This window comes from Musca vetustissima, unplaced genomic scaffold, assembly GCF_032173495.1.
Source record: "Musca vetustissima isolate MV318-11 ecotype Yass unplaced genomic scaffold, APGP_CSIRO_Mvet_v1 utg12511, whole genome shotgun sequence".
Taxonomy (NCBI): Eukaryota; Metazoa; Arthropoda; class Insecta; order Diptera; family Muscidae; genus Musca; species Musca vetustissima.
In genome coordinates, this window is record NW_026873946.1 from 36719 (window position 1) to 57599 (window position 20881).

The 20881-nt window shown below is 33.8% G+C and overlaps 1 protein-coding gene across 1 annotated transcript in view; it reads left to right on the forward strand.

Moving 5' to 3' along the window:
• The first annotated feature begins 20093 nt into the window (after positions 1–20093).
• Positions 20094–20881, forward strand: part of LOC133329233 (allatostatin-A receptor-like) — a 33243-nt gene continuing 32455 nt past the window's right edge. The window contains exon 1 of the mRNA XM_061537730.1: positions 20094–20446. Coding sequence (XP_061393714.1) covers positions 20094–20446 — 353 coding nt within the window. The remainder of the gene's footprint in view (positions 20447–20881) is intronic.

Here is a 20881-nt window from a genome sequence, read left to right on the forward strand (position 1 = left end):
AATGTATATTAAATAACACATTAATATATTATTATCTTTTGCCGTACGAATTTACTTGTCTGGTACTTTACATAAATATTAGTTTTCATTTCTTGAAAACCGCATTAGTCCGCATTGCAAGTTCTTAAACCCTACTACAAAAAAGTAATGCTTGTATTTGACGCACCAGCGAAAACTTCATTAGGTTATATGATCTAATGTACACAGGACCGGTTGTGCAATGTAAGTTTTTTTTCATTTTTGCTGCGGTGTCGATTGTCAAAATTCGTATTCAACACAGTTAAAGGCAATTTTAATGGATCCCGATGATCTCTTTATTATATAAAGAAAGTATTTGGCAACAATGGATTAGAAACGTTAACATGGAGAATAGATGGTTCATTCAACGGCGATATTCACCATCGACGCAGATCGGCCCATATATATTCCGGAGAACTTTTCTCTCAAACACTCCAAGAGCTGCCTCATCTGCTTGCGCAAGTACCCATGCCGTTGTATGGATGTTGTATGAATCTGAAATCCATACAACATCACGGGTAACATCAGCGTCTTGTAGAGCGTGAGTTTGGTCTGGTGAGAGGTGGCCTTGTTTTTTTAATTGCATACTCAGACCATAGTAGCATCTATTGGCCAACACTATTCTCCCCCGGATTGCAAAGCTGATGTTATTAGTTTCAGCTGTACCGAGGTATATAAAATCGTTCACTACCTCGAAGCTGCAGTTTTCAAGTTCCACAATTAGCCGAGTCTACTGAACGTCTTGCGACTGGCTGTAAATGGTATTTTCCCCATTTACAACCAGTCCTGTTTGGCAGACTCCTTCCTCATTCGTTCAATGGTGGCTGTTACCGCTCGCAATGTTCGACCCATTATGTCGATTGGTCGCCGCACAGTGGGTTAGAGTACCATGTTTTCTTGGATCAAATCAGGGAAGCTATATTAGAATTTTTCTTTATTTTTCAGTTAATGTCATTAAAATAAGTTAAAAAATGTTTTCTAAGTATATTTGAGTATAATATTATTAAGTAATGCCAAATATCAGTGTAGGTATATAGTGCAAGGAGTACAATTTGATAACTTAAACATTGAATTTTATACATCTTAAAGTTAATCATTCACATCATCATCATCCGCAGCCAGGGATGGTCCGTATGACGAATTTTCAGGTTTTCGACTGTAAAAAAGGTGTAAACGTCGAAAACGTCATATACCTGTATAAAATGTAGTAAACGTCATTTATTTCAATATTATCACCATATACAGTAATTTTCAAGAACATATATTATTTTTACTTTATATCTGGCTATTCTTTACTAGAACTGATAAAAAATTCTGAACTTTTTTAAGAACAAAAGTTTGAAATTCGATATGGATTTTAGTAAATCATACGTTATTTCCAAATCTATAAATGTAAATGGCTATTTTATAAAAAACCTAATGGTTTTGAGTGACGTTTCTGACGTATGTATTATACGTCGGAAATGTATGTCATTTACGTCACTGTTTCTGACAGGCCATCTCTGTCCGCAGCATCACCAACTTCTGATAACTGCTCAATATGTAAAAGGGCATTTGACACAATTTCGAGTGTGTTTGACACAAAGTGGTAGGCATATTATACCAAGGATACGTTTCAACAAAAAGTCGTCCTGTATTGTGTGCATATATTTGAAATGTTTCATTATAAATCTCATGGCCACTGGATAAAGCTATAACCGACACTTGCATTTTTTATTAAATTAACATGTATTTTTGTTATTTCGGCGGATTTTTTAGCTTTTTGGTGCGTTTTTATTGATTTCTTTAGCTAAAAATGTCATCTTGTCATTCATTGTTTGAGCGCTCAAATTCATCATAAGCTTCCACGATTATAAAAAACAACGTTCGAACTTGTATCTATAAAAAATGATAATAAAAAACCATTTTTTTACCCGATTACTTGAAACTGCACAACACAATCACTATTTGTCAAAAACAATTTTTATTAAAATAAACAAAAACAAAATATTATTGTAACAAAGAATATTATTAAAAGAAACAAAAATAACAACAATAAAATAATTAGAAAAAATAACACGAAAAGCAAGAAAACACAACACTCAACAACAGCACCAGTCACGAGATCAATGTGACTTTTAGCTAATTTGACTGCTGCAATACTTGTATTAAACAATTTATGTCCTCTTTAATATAAACCAAAAATTATGACACGAATGTGGACGAATAATAACTATTTATCCATATAATATATAAAAATATTATTTTTTGCATTTTCAATATAAATAACTACATCTAAATCACTTCCAAACACAATTTGCAAAATAACCTAAACTTCATAGTTCCATTGAAAAATGTTTAACTTTTACAATACTTTTTAAAATGAATAAAATTTTCAACGGGAACGTTTTCACTTTTTTCAGCTTTTTTTGGCACAAAAATTGCTATGAAGTTTGACTTGAAGTTTCACTACAAAAACACCAGTCCACTTTTGACATTTATTTTAACGACAAGTGATGTAGAATTTTATACACTTTAACCGTGTGCAAAATTTTTAAAGATACTTAAAATTTTATTTTTTAATTAATCCAAGAAAACAGGCTATTCTAACCCACTGTGCGCCGTAGGTGAGTAACAAATGCTGTTTGTTGTACAGAGTGTCATTTCTGTTCACATTTGCATCTCGTATGACCTTTTCCAGCAGGATGAATCCTTGTTCGGCATTGCTCTAAGAGGCCATTTCCGACTTCGTTCTGACTCCTGTGCATCTCAATTGCTCCTGCTCACGTATTTGCTGTTCTTTCTTCTTTTTTCCTTAAATCCGGATTCAAATTAAGGAAATGGATTGATGAAGGACATATCAAATAGCGACCGACAAAAAGAGTGATTCTAGCAATTCTATCCCTTCCTGCTAGCAAGGATTTTTTTAGATTTGAGAACAAGAAAAAGTCACTGGGGCTAAATCAGGAGAATAAGGTGGGTGGTCAAGCAACTCGTACTTTAATTCATTGATTTTAGCCATTGTTAAACACTCTTGTGCGCTGGTGCATTGTCTTGATGAAAGCCAGGACGTTTTTCTCGAATTTGTACATTTAATTGATCCGAAAGATCGCAATAGTACTCTGAATTTACTGTTTTACCCTTTTGCAGATAGTCAATTAATAAAATACCTTTAAAGTCCAAAAAATCGTTGTTTTAAACTTAGCAGCCGATTGAATTGTTTTTGCCTTCTTTGGGGCAATTCCTCCAGCTTCAGTCCATTGTTGTGATGGTTCTTTTGTCTCTGGAATATAGTGGTGGATCCATGTCTCATCAATAATTATGAAACGATGCTTAAAATCAATTTTATCTCGCATAAAACGATCCAAACAAGCTTGAGAAATGTTCATTCGATGCGTTTTTGATCTACTGTTAACAAATGCGCGCCCATCTTGAAGAAAGCTTTTTCACCTGTAGTTCTTCATGAAAACTTAAATGGACTCGATCATTTGAGATGCCCGTGATATTAGCAATTTCACGCACTTTTATTCGTCGATCATTTAATACCATATCATACACTTTGGCTACAATTTCTGTAGTTGTTGCTGTTTGTGGACGTCCACTACGTGCTTCATCTTCAATGCTTGCACGACCGCGTTTAAATTCAGCAACCCTATTTTTTACTGTTGCATATAAAGGAGAATTTTCACCCATGGTACAATTATTCAAGGTAGGCCATAGCAACTTATAAATTCAATTTTTTCATACTGTGGCTTGTTATCCAAAAGTCATATACAAAGTATGTGACTGTGTGTGTTGGCGTGATACCGAGTAGCAGTGAAACCCAATCCGAACTAGGCGAATGAGGCTCCTGGAAGATATGCAGAGACATCCCCATTGGGCTCCGAAGAACGGTCAATTAAAGTGGTTAATTGTAATGCTGTAGAAGGGGAAACAATGTATCGAACATATACATTGCCGTAAGCAATATATAGAACATATACATTGCCGCGCTAGCTACGAGGCAACCGATATTAGATTAGTGCGCAACTTAAACTAAGGTTAGTAATTGCATTGTGAATTACATGCATCGATAGGTATAGTAGTTTAGTTTTATTGAGCAGGAGCGGATATAATTCAATTTGAGATTATTTATTTTTCGACTATTTTGACAAAAAGAATACACGATGATGTTATTCCTTACTATTTACAATTAATTTAGTCTCTGGTTGACGAACAATTCCTTGTTGGACCTAAGTTACACGAGATTGCAAGTAATTGCTCATGACGGAGCACAACGAGATAGCTAATTTCAATATTGTGTAGTTCTTCGTTTGGGCAATTGAGGTAAATATTGTGAGTAATAATATGTAAAATCTATTGAAAAAAACAGGGAGAGAAATCCATTAGAATGAAAGTGAGAAATGAGGAGCGACTACGATAGATGACCCGGTGTAAATGGGACAGCAAACAAATGGATCTAGGATTTAAGCTAGCCTCAGTATGAATTAAACAAATTCTGTCCTATGGTAAATACGACAACCATTTTATTTTAGGTAAACGGTGCTGACAAATATATACCAACATTGGATCCCAGTGATCCGTAGCTACATCATAGACTGACATAGCAGAAATACAGCTGTTGATACCACGCTGCAGAATTTTAAAATTATAACTAGATTCAGATTCTAGTACGGGAAGGACGAGAAGGAGCTTGAGATGGTTATGCACTAGAATACGTTTATTATCGTACGTATCCTTCAATGACTGCCAAGCCGTAGCGAAACTTTTATGAGTGAGCGGAAACTTGAAACGATTTCCCTAGCTTCACCTTTTGTTTTTTGAACTAAGTGAGAAAGCCTCTCAATGTCACTTAGGCGAGAGTTTTTAATAAATATAGCTGAGAAAAGATCCCGGAATGTGGACCACGATAAGAAGTCTCCATGAAACTCCTAAATCTCACACGGTGGTAAGTTTAGGTTATGCCTAGTATTTGAAACTATTGGAGGCAAACTCCAATTAGAAATGGAAACTTCTGCAGGATTTGGAATTTCTGGTTGAACAATATTTGATGAATTTGGGATATTCATATTCAAACTATTACTAGAACTATTTCAGCAGGAGGTTGATTAGATACAATACCGATTTGTGGAAGATTCGGAGCTGAAGTGTCTTGCGGTGTGCTAGCATTAACGATGACAGGAGTTTGAGGAGGAGATTTTACCGACTTAAGATTGTGTATCTTTTCATTGATCTGAAGAAGATTGGTACTTCGAATCGGCAGAAGATATTTGTTCTGAAGTTGTACCCTCTAATGTCAACAAATAGTCAATACACTTGTAAGTGTCTTTGACTTTAAACCATAACTCTGGAAGTTCCGAGCTTCGAATTTCATGGTTGAAAATCGTATGACTTTTTCACGAAATTTCAAATTATACTATGAAAATGCCAATTGTGTGAATCTTCACGGGGAAACTGGGCTGGTCGGTTTGTTGCTGTGAACCTCGAAAATATTTCAATTGTGGAAATATTTCCCTCACAATTATCATCAAGCGAAAATTGGAATGAATACAAGGAAAAGAAAAAGGGAAAATGAAATGTTTTAGTTTGGTGGAAAAGAACAATAATGGTTCTTTATTTAATTTTTCGTATAGGAACGACCGCTTACCAAGGACAACAGTAATGGTTAATGCTTAGTTAACAAGTGATTTATTGAAAAGAAAATCGATCATTAACATGCAGTGAGAGCACATAAAGTTCACTTTTTAGTACAAAGAGAATTTCTCTCAACGAAATGAAAAACTGAATTTGAAAGCTATCTGGGGTGGGAAATCTGGCGTGAACATCCCGGGCCCCTTGCAGTACTACTGCAATGAAAATTAATGTACTTTATATGCTCACATCTGCTTACAAAAAATGTAATACTGTTAAAACGATTAAGGATAAATTAAGGATATAATGGAATTTTAACATTTAACTTAAAAATATAATGGTCTGCTATTGGAATGTTGTGTGATAAGCGCATCAGCAGGACAGGAGGGCAGGCAGCTCTTCTTCGGAACGTATGAATCTGAAAAGGAAGTTTGTGCTTTGCTGGAAGAAATATAAAATAGTGCTTTCGGAGTTTTGGAATAATCAGAAGAATTTTAGAATGAAACTTGGAACTTATACCTCGGAAAATGTGTATCAGCATGGAAAACATTTCTGTAGAACATAGCTTTGAATTTGTACTTTGGAAATAGTACGGAATTAATGGTGAGTGGAAATAAAATTTGGAGGAAATTGTCGGAAGAACACATCTTGGAATGTACAGTATTTTCACTGTCGCAACACTTACTTTGGAATAACCCAGGTGATTGTATATGTACACATGAAAAGCTATTCGAGGATATGTCAAGGCAATGGACAATATCGTTGCAACTTTAAGAAAGTATATAAAATATATATCAGTATACAGAGGTGAACTGGCATAGTTAAGCATAGTGACCCAATTTGGAGTCAGATATAATAACGGGAATGAATATCTAGCTAATTCTAAAGCAGTATTATGGCATGGATTGTATCTGCAAATACTTCGATTAAAAAGCATTTAGGACAAAGGATAATAAAACACTTTGGAACTGGATAATGAAGAATGTTGGATACGGAATGATACAGGTCGTAGCGCAACAGTATTTGAATTAAATTGGAAGAATTCACTATAATAGTAACTACGGACCGCAGGAAGCCACATGAATGTTGAATTCGAAATTTACATTTCAAACGAATGACGTTTTGAATTAATTTATCTTTATTAGCACACTCATGAATAGGATAAATGTATTTATGTAGAAAAATGATGCCAGAAAAATTCGTGCATTGGAACGGAAAAATGTATGTCGTAGAAATCCTCTCGGAATTGGAGGATATCCTTGGATAAAAAACGGAAATTGGAGTCAAAATGTCGTGCTCATGCACCCCAGAAAAAGTCTCGAGTTTAGAGGCTTTCTGTCGATATGGAATAGGAATCGGAGCGACAATTTCATACCCCAACATTTGAGGAATCTTCTCGGATTTTAAAGCCTTTAATGGATTGGAAACAAGAACTGAAATTTTAGAAGACTTCTCGGATGTGGACGTCTTCAATGGATGGGAAAAAGGAATTTGACCGGAAATGTCATACTCCACCATGACAGAAAACCTTTCGGATTTGCAGGCTTTGTGTCGATAGGAAATAGGAATGGGAGCGACAATATCGTAATTCGTCAAGCAGGAAGCATGTAAATAATGCATGAACGGAAGAATTCATGTTTTATCGAAGAACATCGTTGGATTGAAATTGAGATGTGTAGGAATATCGGAAATAAACTCGGAATGAAAGTAATTCGTCAAACCAGAAGCTAACAAAATTGAATTAGGTTTAGAACTAGAAGATTGAACCTCTTCTGCATTGGAACAAGTGGACTGTATATGAGAATCTGTGAACGGAGGAGATTCGATATTCGGAAAAGAATTGTTATTTTTATTAGGCGACTGAGTTGATGAATTGATGTTTGCAGAATCAATGTGGAGCATAGAATGGTGCTTCTTTTTACAGAGAACACAATTGATTTTTTAATTAATCCAAGAAAACAGGCTATTCTAACCCACTGTGCGCCGTAGGCGAGTAACATATGCTGTTTGGTGTACAGAGTGTCATTTCTGTTCACATTTGCATCTCGTATGACCTTTTCCAGCAGGATGAATCCTTGTTCGGCATTGCTCTAAGAGGCCATTTCCGACTTCGTTCTGACTCCTGTGCATCTCAATTGCTCCTGCTCACGTATTTGCTGTTCTTTCTTCTTTTTTCTTAAAATCCGGATTCAAATTAAGGAAATGGATTGATGAAGGACATATCAAATAGCGACCGACAAAAAGAGTGATTCTAGCAATTCTATCCCTTCCTGCTAGCAAGGATTTTTTTTAGATTTGAGAACAAGAAAATTCACTGGGGGCTAAATCAGGAGAATAAGGTGGGTGGTCAAGCAACTCGTACTTTAATTCATTGATTTTAGCCATTGTTAAAACACTCTTGTGCGCTGGTGCATTGTCTTGATGAAAGCCAGGACGTTTTTCTCGAATTTGTACATTTAATTGATCCAAAAGATCGCAATAGTACTCTGAATTTACTGTTTTACCCTTTTGCAGATAGTCAATTAATAAAATACCTTTAAAGTCCAAAAAATCGTTGTTTTAAACTTAGCAGCCGATTGAATTGTTTTTGCCTTCTTTGGGGCAATTCCTCCAGCTTCAGTCCATTGTTGTGATGGTTCTTTTGTCTCTGGAATATAGTGGTGGATCCATGTCTCATCAATAATTATGAATCGATGCTTAAAATCAATTTTATTTCGCATAAAACGATCCAAACAAGCTTGAGAAATGTTCATTCGATGCGTTTTTGATCTACTGTTAACAAATGCGCGCCCATCTTGGAGAAAGCTTTTTCACCTGTAGTTCTTCATGAAAAATTAAATGGACTCGATCATTTGAGATGCCCGTGATATTAGCAATTTCACGCACTTTTATTCGTCGATCATTTAATACCATATCATACACTTTGGCTACAATTTCTGTAGTTGTTGCTGTTTGTGGACGTCCACTACGTGCTTCATCTTCAATGCTTGCACGACCGCGTTTAAATTCAGCAACCCTATTTTTTACTGTTGCATATAAAGGAGAATTTTCACCCATGGTACAATTATTCAAGGTAGGCCATAGCAACTTATAAATTAAATTTTTTCATACTGTGGCTTGTTATCCAAAAGTCATTTACAAAGTATGTGACTGTGTGTGTTGGCGTGATACCGAGTAGCAGTGAAACCCAATCCGAACTAGGCGAATGAGAACATATACATTGCCGCGCTAGCTACGAGGCAACCGATATTAGATTAGTGCGCAACTTAAACTAAGGTTAGTAATTGCATTGTGAATTACATGCATCGATAGGTATAGTAGTTTAGTTTTATTGAGCAGGAGCGGATATAATTCAATTTGAGATTATTTATTTTTCGACTATTTTGACAAAAAGAATACACGATGATGTTATTCCTTACTATTTACAATTAATTTAGTCTCTGGTTGACGAACAATTCCTTGTTGGACCTAAGTTACACAACGAGATAGCTAATTTCAATATTGTGTAGTTCTTCGTTTGGGCAATTGAGGTAAATATTGTGAGTAATAATATGTAAAATCTATTGAAAAAACAGGGAGAGAAATCCATTAGAATGAAAGTGAGAAATGAGGAGCGACTACGATAGATGACCCGGTGTAAATGGGACAGCAAACAAATGGATCTAGGATTTAAGCTAGCCTCAGTATGAATTAAACAAATTCTGTCCTATGGTAAATACGACAACCATTTTATTTTAGGTAAACGGTGCTGACAAATATATACCAACATTGGATCCCAGTGATCCGTAGCTACATCATAGACTGACATAGCAGAAATACAGCTGTTGATACCACGCTGCAGAATTTTAAAATTATAACTAGATTCAGATTCTAGTACGGGAAGGACGAGAAGGTGCTTGAGATGGTTATGCACTAGAATACGTTTATTATCGTACGTTTCCTTCAATGACTGCCAAGCCGTAGCGAAACTTTTATGAGTGAGCGGAAACTTGAAACGATTTCCCTAGCTTCACCTTTTGTTTTTTGAACTAAGTGAGAAAGCCTCTCAATGTCACTTAGGCGAGAGTTTTTAATAAATAAAGAGTTTTTAATAAATAATAAAGTTTTTAATAAATATGGACCACGATAAGAAGTCTCCATGAAACTCCTAAATCTCACACGGTGGTAAGTTTAGGTTATGCCTAGTATTTGAAACTATTGGAGGCAAACTCCAATTAGAAATGGAAACTTCTGCAGGATTTAGAATTTCTGGTTGAACAATATTTGATGAATTTGGGATATTCATATTCAAACTATTACTAGAACTATTTCAGCAGGAGGTTGATTAGATACAATACCGATTTGTGGAAGATTCGGAGCTGAAGTGTCTTGCGGTGTGCTAGCATTAACGATGACAGGAGTTTGAGGAGGAGATTTTACCGACTTAAGATTGTGTATCTTTTCATTGATCTGAAGAAGATTGGTACTTCGAATCGGCAGAAGATATTTGTTCTGAAGTTGTACCCTCTAATGTCAACAAATAGTCAATACACTTGTAAGTGTCTTTGACTTTAAACCATAACTCTGGAAGTTCCGAGCTTCGAATTTCATGGTTGAAAATCGTATGACTTTTTCACGAAATTTCAAATTATACTATGAAAATGCCAATTGTGTGAATCTTCACGGGGAAACTGGGCTGGTCGGTTTGTTGCTGTGAACTTCGAAAATATTTCAATTGTGGAAATATTTCCCTCACAATTATCATCAAGCAAAAATTGGAATGAATACAAGGAAAAGAAAAAGGGAAAATGAAATGTTTTAGTTTGGTGGAAAAGAACAATAATGGTTCTTTATTTAATTTTTCGTATAGGAACGACCGCTTACCAAGGACAACAGTAATGGTTAATGCTTAGTTAACAAGTGATTTATTGAAAAGAAAATCGATCATTAACATGCAGTGAGAGCACATAAAGTTCACTTTTTAGTACAAAGAGAATTTCTCTCAACGAAATGAAAAACTGAATTTGAAAGCTATCTGGGGTGGGAAATCTGGCGTGAACATCCCGGGCCCCTTGCAGTACTACTGCAATGAAAATTAATGTACTTTATATGCTCACATCTGCTTACAAAAAATGTAATACTGTTAAAACGATTAAGGATAAATTAAGGATATAATGGAATTTTAACATCTATATTATATATATATATATATATAAATGGAGCAAGAAAAATGTATACTAACGCATCAATTGAGAACGACTGGACCGATTTGACTCAAAATTTCTTTCAGTTGTCGGTAATTAAAGTGGGAAGGTTTTTATGAAAGAAAATTTTGAGAAAAATCCGCGAAAATCTTGCAAAAATTATTTTAAAGAAACGGCTGGATCGATTTGACTTAAAGTTTCTGTTAGTAGTCTGTAATTGAAGTTGAAAGGGTTCAATGAAAGAAAATTTTGAGAAAAATCCGCGAAAATGTTGCAAATATATTTTGGAAGATATTAGCATTTCCACACGTTTTATATCGAACTTTTATGATTTCATCCCTTCATAGTTCTTTATGGACACATTTTGGTCGAAAATTGGCAGCGTATAATATCTTAAAGTAATTGTCAATTATGGAAAATTCTCAAAATATGTTAATTTTCTACAATTACTTGGTTTGTCATGGCCAAGAAAAAACTATTGTATATTGAAATTTATATGTTCATGTATGTTCTAATACTAATAATGCGATCATTATTATTAACAGATTATTATTCACGTCAGATATTTGAAGTTTTGTCTTATTTTCTTTAGCTGTTGGATATAAAATCCTATTTTCATATTTTTCAAAATTGTATTATTTTTATACCCTTCACCACACTGTGGTATAGGGTATTATGTCTTTGTGCAAACGTTTGTAACAGGCGAAATGAAACGAGATAGACACATGGTTCCATGGTTGAGAATATGCACAGAATCACTTTTTAAGTCGATTTATGCATGTCCGTCTGTCCATGTTAAATTGTAAACAAAGTACAGGTCGCATTTTTGATTCGAATTGGATGAAATTTGCACAGCTCATTTATTTGACCCAAGGACGACCCCTATTGAAATTGGGAAAAATCGGTTCAGATTTAGATATAGCTCACATATATATTTTCGTCCGATTTTATGTAAATGGTGCGCCAAAGTCCCTATATAACTTTCGATTTACATGAAATTTGGCATAGCGTATTAAATAAAGCCTAGGGCGATGTGTGTAAAATTTCGTGAAAATCGGATCAGATTCAGATATAGCTCCCATATATATTTTCGTCCGATTTTAGGTAAATAGTGCACGAAATTTGGTATAGCGTGTTTAATTGAGTCTAGAATGATGTGTGCTAAGATTCGTGAAAATCGGTTCAGTTTTAGATATAGCTCACATATATATTTTCGTCCGATTTTATGTAAATGGTGCACCAAAGTCCCTATATATCCTTCGATTTGCACGAAATTTGGCATGGCGTACAGAATTAAGCCTAGAATGATGAGTGGTAAGTTTCGGGAAAAAAAATCGATATACCTACCATATATATTTTCGTCCGAGTTTATGTAAATGGTACACCAAAGCTCTATAAAGCTTTAGATTTGCACGAAATTTGTCTGTCTGCCCATGTTATATTGTAAACAAAGTACAGGTCGCATTTTTGTGACGTACAGAATATTATGTATCAATTTTACTATACACCGTTTTCCATAAATGTGTCCCATGGTACGCAGACGACACTAAATTTGCCCGAATGAAATTCAATTTAGCATAGGTTGTAGAAAGACATGAGTATGTTCCTTCGAGTGAACATTCACATGCAATTGTAAAGGTACCTATGCACAGATTTAATGTAACTATCCTAAATAGGATATGAGCAAAATTTGACGTCGCTACATCGTTGCATTCGGGAGATACGGTACCTTATTTCCGATAAATAAAAGTCCAATATCATCAAAAAATGCATTTTTTAGATTTTTAATATGTGTCGTCTATATTCAGCTCATAAAATATGTAATCCAAAAATATACATTTACTTGCCGCGTATTAAATAAAAGCTCTAGAACATTTTGTTGCCTGTGGGCAGCATTGGGCCATAAAGGATTAAACAGCAACTTACTCAAATGTTAAATTAAAATCAAGTTGTTAAAAATGTGAGGATATAGCAAATCCGATTACAACATTTCACGATTTAGAGTTAAGATATAAAATAGGTCTACGTCGTCAACATTGGCCAAACTCTTCTCCCATAACTGTCAAAAGCTATTTATAAAATATATAGCAAACATATACAAATCTATAACGGCAATCTGAAAACTAATTAACAATTTATTTAAAAATGAACTATACCTATAACTGAGCGAAAAACCACTAAATTTCTATGCCAAATCTAAAATTTTTCGTGTTATATACTGATTTCAATATAAAAATCAAAAGAGCAGTTGGACATGAACAAAATGTCATTGTAATTAAGAATCCTTCAAGAAGGGACATATAAGATAATGAAAAACGTTGGAGCAATAACAAAACATGATCTTCTATTAAAAAACCATTTGTTATGTGCTTGGGCCTGCATTGGGTTACAAGTTAATACTTTTTATTGACATAAAATTAGTGGCAAATGTTTTTTACCAACCATATATTGATGCAATATTGATAAAGTAAAACAACGTTTGCCGGGTCAGCTAGTTTAACTTAAAAATATAATGGTCTGCTATTGGAATGTTGTGTGATAAGCGCATCAGCAGGACAGGAGGGCAAGCAGCTCTTCTTCGGAACGTATGAATCTGAAAAGGAAGTTTGTGCTTTGCTGGAAGAAATATAAAATAGTGCTTTCGGAGTTTTGGAATAATCAGAAGAATTTTAGAATGAAACTTGGAACTTATACCTCGGAAAATGTGTATCAGCATGGAAAACATTTCTGTAGAACATAGCTTTGAATTTGTACTTTGGAAATAGTACGGAATTAATGGTGAGTGGAAATAAAATTTGGAGGAAATTGTCGGAAGAACACATCTTGGAATGTACAGTATTTTCACTGTCGCAACACTTACTTTGGAATAACCCAGGTGATTGTATATGTACACATGAAAAGCTATTCGAGGATATGTCAAGGCAATGGACAATATCGTTGCAACTTTAAGAAAGTATATAAAATATATATCAGTATACAGAGGTGAACTGGCATAATTAAGCATAGTGACCCAATTTGGAGTCAGATATAATAACGGGAATGAATATCTAGCTAATTCTAAAGCAGTATTATGGCATGGATTGTATCTGCAAATACTTCGATTAAAAAGCATTTAGGACAAAGGATAATCAAACACTTTGGAATTGGATAATGAAGAATGTTGGATACGGAATGATACAGGTCATAGCGCAACAGTATTTGAATTAAATTGGAAGAATTCACTATAATAGTAGCTACGGACCGCAGGAAGCCACATGAATGTTGAATTCGAAATTTACATTTCAAACGAATGACGTTTTGAATTAATTTATATTTATTAGCACACTCATGAATAGGATAAATGTATTTATGTAGAAAAATGATGCCAGAAAAATTCGTGCGTTGGAACGGAAAAATGTATGTCGTAGAAATCCTCTCGGAATTGGAGGATATCCTTGGATAAAAAACGGAAATTGGAGTGAAAATGTCGTGCTCATGCACGCCAGAAAAAGTCTCGAGTTAAGAGGCTTTCTGTCGATATGGAATAGGAATCGGAGCGACAATTTCATACCCCAACATTTGAGGAATCTTCTCGGATTTTAAAGCCTTTAATGGATTGGAAACAAGAACTGAAATTTTAGAAGACTTCTCGGATGTGGACGTCTTCAATGGATGGGAAAAAGGAATTTGACCGGAAATGTCATACTCCACCATGACAGAAAACCTTTCGGATTTGCAGGCTTTGTGTCGATAGGAAATAGGAATGGGAGCGACAATATCGTAATTCGTCAAGCAGGAAGCATGTAAATAATGCATGAACGGAAGAATTCATGTTTTATCGAAGAACATCGTTGGATTGAAATTGAGATGTGTAGGAATATCGGAAATAAACTCGGAATGAAAGTAATTCGTCAAACCAGAAGCTAACAAAATTGAATTAGGTTTAGAACTAGAAGATTGAACCTCTTCTGCATTGGAACAAGTGGACTGTATATGAGAATCTGTGAACGGAGGAGATTCGATATTCGGAAAAGAATTGTTATTTTTATTAGGCGACTGAGTTGATGAATTGATGTTTGCAGAATCAATGTGGAGCATAGAATGGTGTTTCTTTTTACAGAGAACACAATTGATTTTGGTCGGAAAATTACATGCAGTATGTGTTTTGGAAAAACAGTTCCGACGAAGACCTAAATTTTTAACCTCTGCCGAACGTTGGTGTGGGCTCATGTCGATGAAAGTGGAACAATTTCGGATGGTGTATCCGAATGAGGAACATAATCGACACTTTGGAAATGAACATCTGCTTTGAATTGTAGATTTTGTACATTTGTTAAGTTTTTGCATAGAATGCTGTGAACTTGGAATACTTAGAGTTGAGGATATGTGTGTATTCTCAAAAAGGCCAAGTACTTGGGTTAGTTTCGCCATGCAAGTTGAAAAAATAATGGAAGCATTATGAAAAATTGAGCAAAACTCCAGCTGTGAATCTTCAACTTCATTTCCATTTATAGAATATTCGGCGCATTTCGCGTAAAAGGATTTTACTTCAAACCATAACACTTCAAGCTCCGATATGTGAATTTTCATAAGGTGAGCTGAAGTAATTGGTAAATCTCTGTTGCACGGCCGTGTGAAACTCTAGAAGACGGTTGACTGAACCTATGAATAATTTAGGATACATTTTCTGAATTTTTGGATGTTAGAAAGGAACTCGGATAGAATTGGGAAAAGTGTCCTTTGTTGAATTGGAAGAATGGGATGGAAATAAGAATAACAATCTGAATGAAGAGCGGAAATTATATTTCAAATTGTTATATATATAAAAAGGAAGGAATAATAATATGGAATCTGCTCAGGAATTGGAAAATAGCAAATGTTATATAACTTTTGAAATATGTTGCAAACTTTTTGAAATATGTTGCAAACGATTTATGTTGCGACCATATGTAAGGAATGATGGTAGGGTGCTTGTACTAAAAGAAAAAGTGTATTAGTACAACGTTCTCAATGAAAGAAACGCAGTGGCCAAAGAAAGAAATGAACAGAAATGCTTGTTGTTTTATATGTTGACGATCGGAATGGAAAAAAAAACAACAACTGCAGTTGGAATGAGAAATAGTTATTTTGTTAGCACTCTACAACAATAATAACTGTATTGGATAAAATTGGATGAATAGGAAAGTAAATAGTTCTCGCGACGGCAAATCAATAGGAAATGTAGGAATTCGAACACGCTGTCGCGAAATAGAAACACAATTGATTTGTTAATTGTTGTTGTAAAATATCTCAATCAAAAATATTTCAAAGTTAAAACAACATACCGTAATTTATAAAATATTGTATCAATGGAAATCGGAAAAGTATACTTTGCTAATTTTACAATAGTGTATTGGGAAATATAAATAAAAATTCGGAAAATTAAAAAAGGAAAGAAATAAGGTAGTGTTGACTATACCGGCGGTATAGAGAAATAGGAATAACAACCTTCGATGGACGTTTAAAATATTTGAAAAAAGTCCCGAAAAAATCCAATAATTTATGAGAAATAAGGAAAGAATTTCGTTTTTATAAGTACCTTAAAATATATTATAGCGACCCCTACCGGCAGTAGGATGTATTATAAATATATAAAAGCGAAGGAAATCGGCAACCCCACTTATGTATATGTAGCAATTAGTATATGTCGCAAACTCTTTATTGCGCGACCATATAAACAGAACGACTGTAGGGTGCCTGTGTACTAAAGAAAACAACGAATAATTCTATCACCGTGGGAATCTTCACGGGGAAACTGGGCTGGTCGGTTTGTTGCTGTGAACCTCGAAAATATTTCAATAGTGGAAATATTTCCCTCACAATTATCACCAAGAGAAAATGGAAGTAAATGAAAGGAAAAGAAAAAGGGAAAATGCAATGTTTTAGTTTGGTGGAAAAAACAATAATGGTTCTTTATTTAATTTTTCGTATAGGAACGACCGCTTACCAAGGACAACAGTAATGGTTAATGCTTAGTTAACCAGTGATTTATTGAAAAGAAAATCGATCATTAACATGCAGTGAGAGCACATAAAGTTCACTTTTTAGTACAAAGAGAATTTCTCTCAGCGAAATGAAAAACTGAATTTGAAAGCTATCTGGGGTGGGAAATCTGGCGTGAACATACTACGTAAAATTTTTAAGCCAAATAAATTTTGGTGAAAGATCAAATAAATATTTTGTTCGCAAAAAAATACAAAATTTTCAATAAAAATGCCCAAAAAGGGTTTTTAATAACCACATATTAATGCTTTGAATGTGCTTGTAAAATGCCGAAAGTATGATACTTTTTATTAAAAAGTCCAAAAATCTACCATAGACCAACAAATATAACAACAATTTTTTATTAAATAGTTTTAAAAAATTATTTATAAAAATTCACAGTTTTTGCAACGTACCCAATGTGCAGTGGCGAATAACGAATACCGCACAAAAGGGAATAAAACACAAGACGTGTTGAGTGAGCGGCTAACGCGCTACAAACAGACCAACGGAAACGAACCAACAGCAATGAAGCCCATCAGTATACTTTAAAGTAGCTGCCTACCATAGGTGCCCAAAATTAAAATGCGTTAGTATGTGTGAGAGAAAACAGAACAGTACCGAACAAAATTGTGTGTACATTTTGGTGGTTGGAAAAATTATTGAAGAATTTAATTTTTGTTATTATATAAATTGAAATCATTATTAAAAATATTTTTATATGAATTACAAATTGTATATGTCACAAAAATCTAATAAAGATTATAAAGTAGAATATACCGAGATAATAATATTGTAATTGTACATGAATGTACCCAAAATTAAAAAAAAATACGGTATGCTAAAATTTTGACCCAAAGTGTATGTGCTATTTAAATAGCACATCACTGTAACATAGCGGGATGCAAAAAATGCGAAAACAAACACAGACACATGCATTAATAATGCAACGTGTGTTGTTGTTTTGTTTTTCTTCTTTTTTGTCTAATTCCATTCAGCACTGGAAACGTCACAGTTACAAACAGGCTAGCTGTGACGTTGACAAAAAAGAAGAATTCATTCGAAGTTTGAAAGTTAAAAGCGATCGTTGCTACACCCCCGCCGAGTTAAAAGTGAAATCACCTAAGTGGAAAAGTTTAAAGAGAAAAAAGTTAAAATTCATAAAAATTTATACTTACCTTTGAATAATACTTACCTTTGAATATTAAATTATTCTAAACATAATATACTTACCATTGTATATACTTACCTGTGAATATTAAATTATAATTTGCTAAAGTGAAATAAAACTAAACAAAACAAAAAAATAAAAGTGTTCTGCGGTGAAGTGAAGAAAAGGCTAAGTATCAAACATTTTGGTCCAATCGAGCCGAATAAGTGCTGGGTTAAGAGAAAAAACTTAACCTTTACGAAAATCTTGAAAAAAAAACCAAATTTCTGTGGAAAACAATTTTGGTGAAAATTTTGTAAAAAATTGAAAAATATAAAAAAAATTCAACTTTAAAAAAAAAATTGTGGAAAAAATTATTAGAAAATTAAAACAAAAAGTGGTGAAAATAAATTTGAAAAAAAAATTACAAAAAATTTTTGAAGAAAACCGAGTGAAACCAAATTAAACAACAAATAAATTGAGAAAATTAACAAAAAAAATTGAAAATTTGGAAAAAAGAGAGAAAAAATTTTTTTTTGGAAACAAATTTTGAAAAATATAATAATTAAAAAATACAACAAAAACAGTGAAACAAAGTGAACAGAAATTAAAGAAGCATAAATAAATTAACAAAATCAAAAACAAATTAGTGAACATTACTAAACAATTTCTACAAACTACAACAACAATAAACGCGAGCACGGTTCGGTACAACAACAAAACAAACTAAATAACCTGCTGCTGGAAAAAAGGGAAAGCGGACGGACGGACGTAAGAAACAAAACCCAATAAAGAGACCCAAACCCCATACAAAAGCATCAAAGTGAGTACCCACCTGAAATTTTTTATCAAGAACCTGGAAAAACGCTGAGGGAAGACATTTTATGGACCCTGGCATTTCGTTGGTTCGAAATTAAAAATAATTTGACACCTTTATAAAGGCAAATATTTTGAAGAGTACACCGGAAAGACACAAAAGGGAAAACATTTATTCTTGGACCCTCGTGCATCCTATGGTGAAAAATTCAAAATATTTAGACTCTTACATCCACATGCGAGACCCTTTACATACATATAACCTAGAAAAATTGCATTTATAAAAGACACAATCCGCCATTTTTGTATGGAAATTTTTGGAAAAAATTTGACCGCTGGGAGAAATCATTCGAAATCTTGTGGAAAGATACTAAAACTTTTTGGAAAAAAATACATTTTAATTTTTTGGAATTTTTGGAAAATTTTTATGGAAATCTTGGAAAATTTTTGGAACTCCTAGAACATTTTTGGAATACATTTTGGAAAACACATTTTGGAAAATTATTGGAAACATTTTTGGGAAAATATTTGGAATTTTTGGAAAAAATTGGAATTTTTTTTAAAAAAAAATTGGAATTTTTTTTAAAAAATAATTGGAAGCTTTGGGAAAATATATACACATCTTTGGAAAAAACTATTTTTGTAAATTGGGAAAATTGTACATACACACATATTTTTGAAAGCACACATTTATCAACGCCATATTGCTTGGAACATTTTATGGAAATTTCTGTAAGCAATTTAAATAAGATTCAATTCCCTCGCAAAGGGTGTCTTACATTGGACAGACAAAATTTTTTATTAATCTGTAATTTGATTGGTTGGTTGGTTCAAATTCTACAGATTTTAAAAATATTTTGGAAGAAATTTATTCGTTGACCCGAATTGCTCTAAAAATATTAAATCCTCCAAAATCAAACTTGACACATAATTCTTCTCTAAATTGATTGGAAAAATACAAAAAAATTATTTGCGATCTCAAATGTTTGTTAATTGGTACAAACATTTACTAATTTCTTCGTTGTTTTAAAAATTTATATTGTTGTTTCCTCAATACCAAATTTAAAGAAAAAATATTTGCTCTTTTGTTGGAATTTCTCTTCAACAGACCCGAAATTACTTGGCTTTGAAAAATCTAACCTCATTTTTAGCGAAATTTCTAAATTTTCCAATCCGAAATTGGAAATTGGCAATTTAATTTTTGTAAAAAAAATTAATTATTGCAATAACCAACAAATAACTATTTTGTGAGTTATTTTCTACTCTTTTTGGTCATTTCAAAAATTTGTTAAGAAATACCAGACTCATAATTAACCATGGATAAGATCAAATGTGAAAAATTCAAGAATTGCGTCACAGATCTTTTGGATTTTACAGAAGTATCGTCAGCAAAGAAGTCAGATAACAACATTTTCACTTTGGAAATAATTCGAGTGGAGTTAGACTCATTATGGGACCAAGTCAAGAAGGCATATTTCGAGTGTCGTGATCATGTACCACAGGAAGGAGAAATCACAATCGACAAGACAAAACTCAGGACTCGTTACAGAGAAGCCATGGAAGGTTATAAAACTTCTTTAAGTTCATTAAACGAGGAAATTCAGACAATCAAGGATAAACAAATGGAAGATAAAACAAAAAAGGAGTCAGGAATATCACCTGAATTTACGTCAGTGTCCAGATTACCGCCGTGCGACACAGATACATTCAAAGGAGGATATACTGAATGGCCCACGTTCCGAGACCTATTTTCAGCGATATATATCCAAAATACGAAACTGAGCAATGTGGAGAAACTCTTCCATTTGACACAAAAGACGACAGGAGAAGCGAGAGAGATTATTAGACACGTTCCACTTACTAATGATGGTTTTGAGTTAGCGTGGAGAAATCTTACAGAGCGATACGAAAACAAAAGGATGCAGGTCAACGAACAAATAAAAATTCTGTTTAATTTACCCAACGTCACATCAGACTCAAGTTGCACAATACAAAAGCTACAGCGTACAGTAAATAGTTGTCTTCAAATCCTAGAAACACTTGATGTAGACATAAAAGGTTGGGACCCAATACTTATTTATCTTTGCTCCACTAAATTACCTCG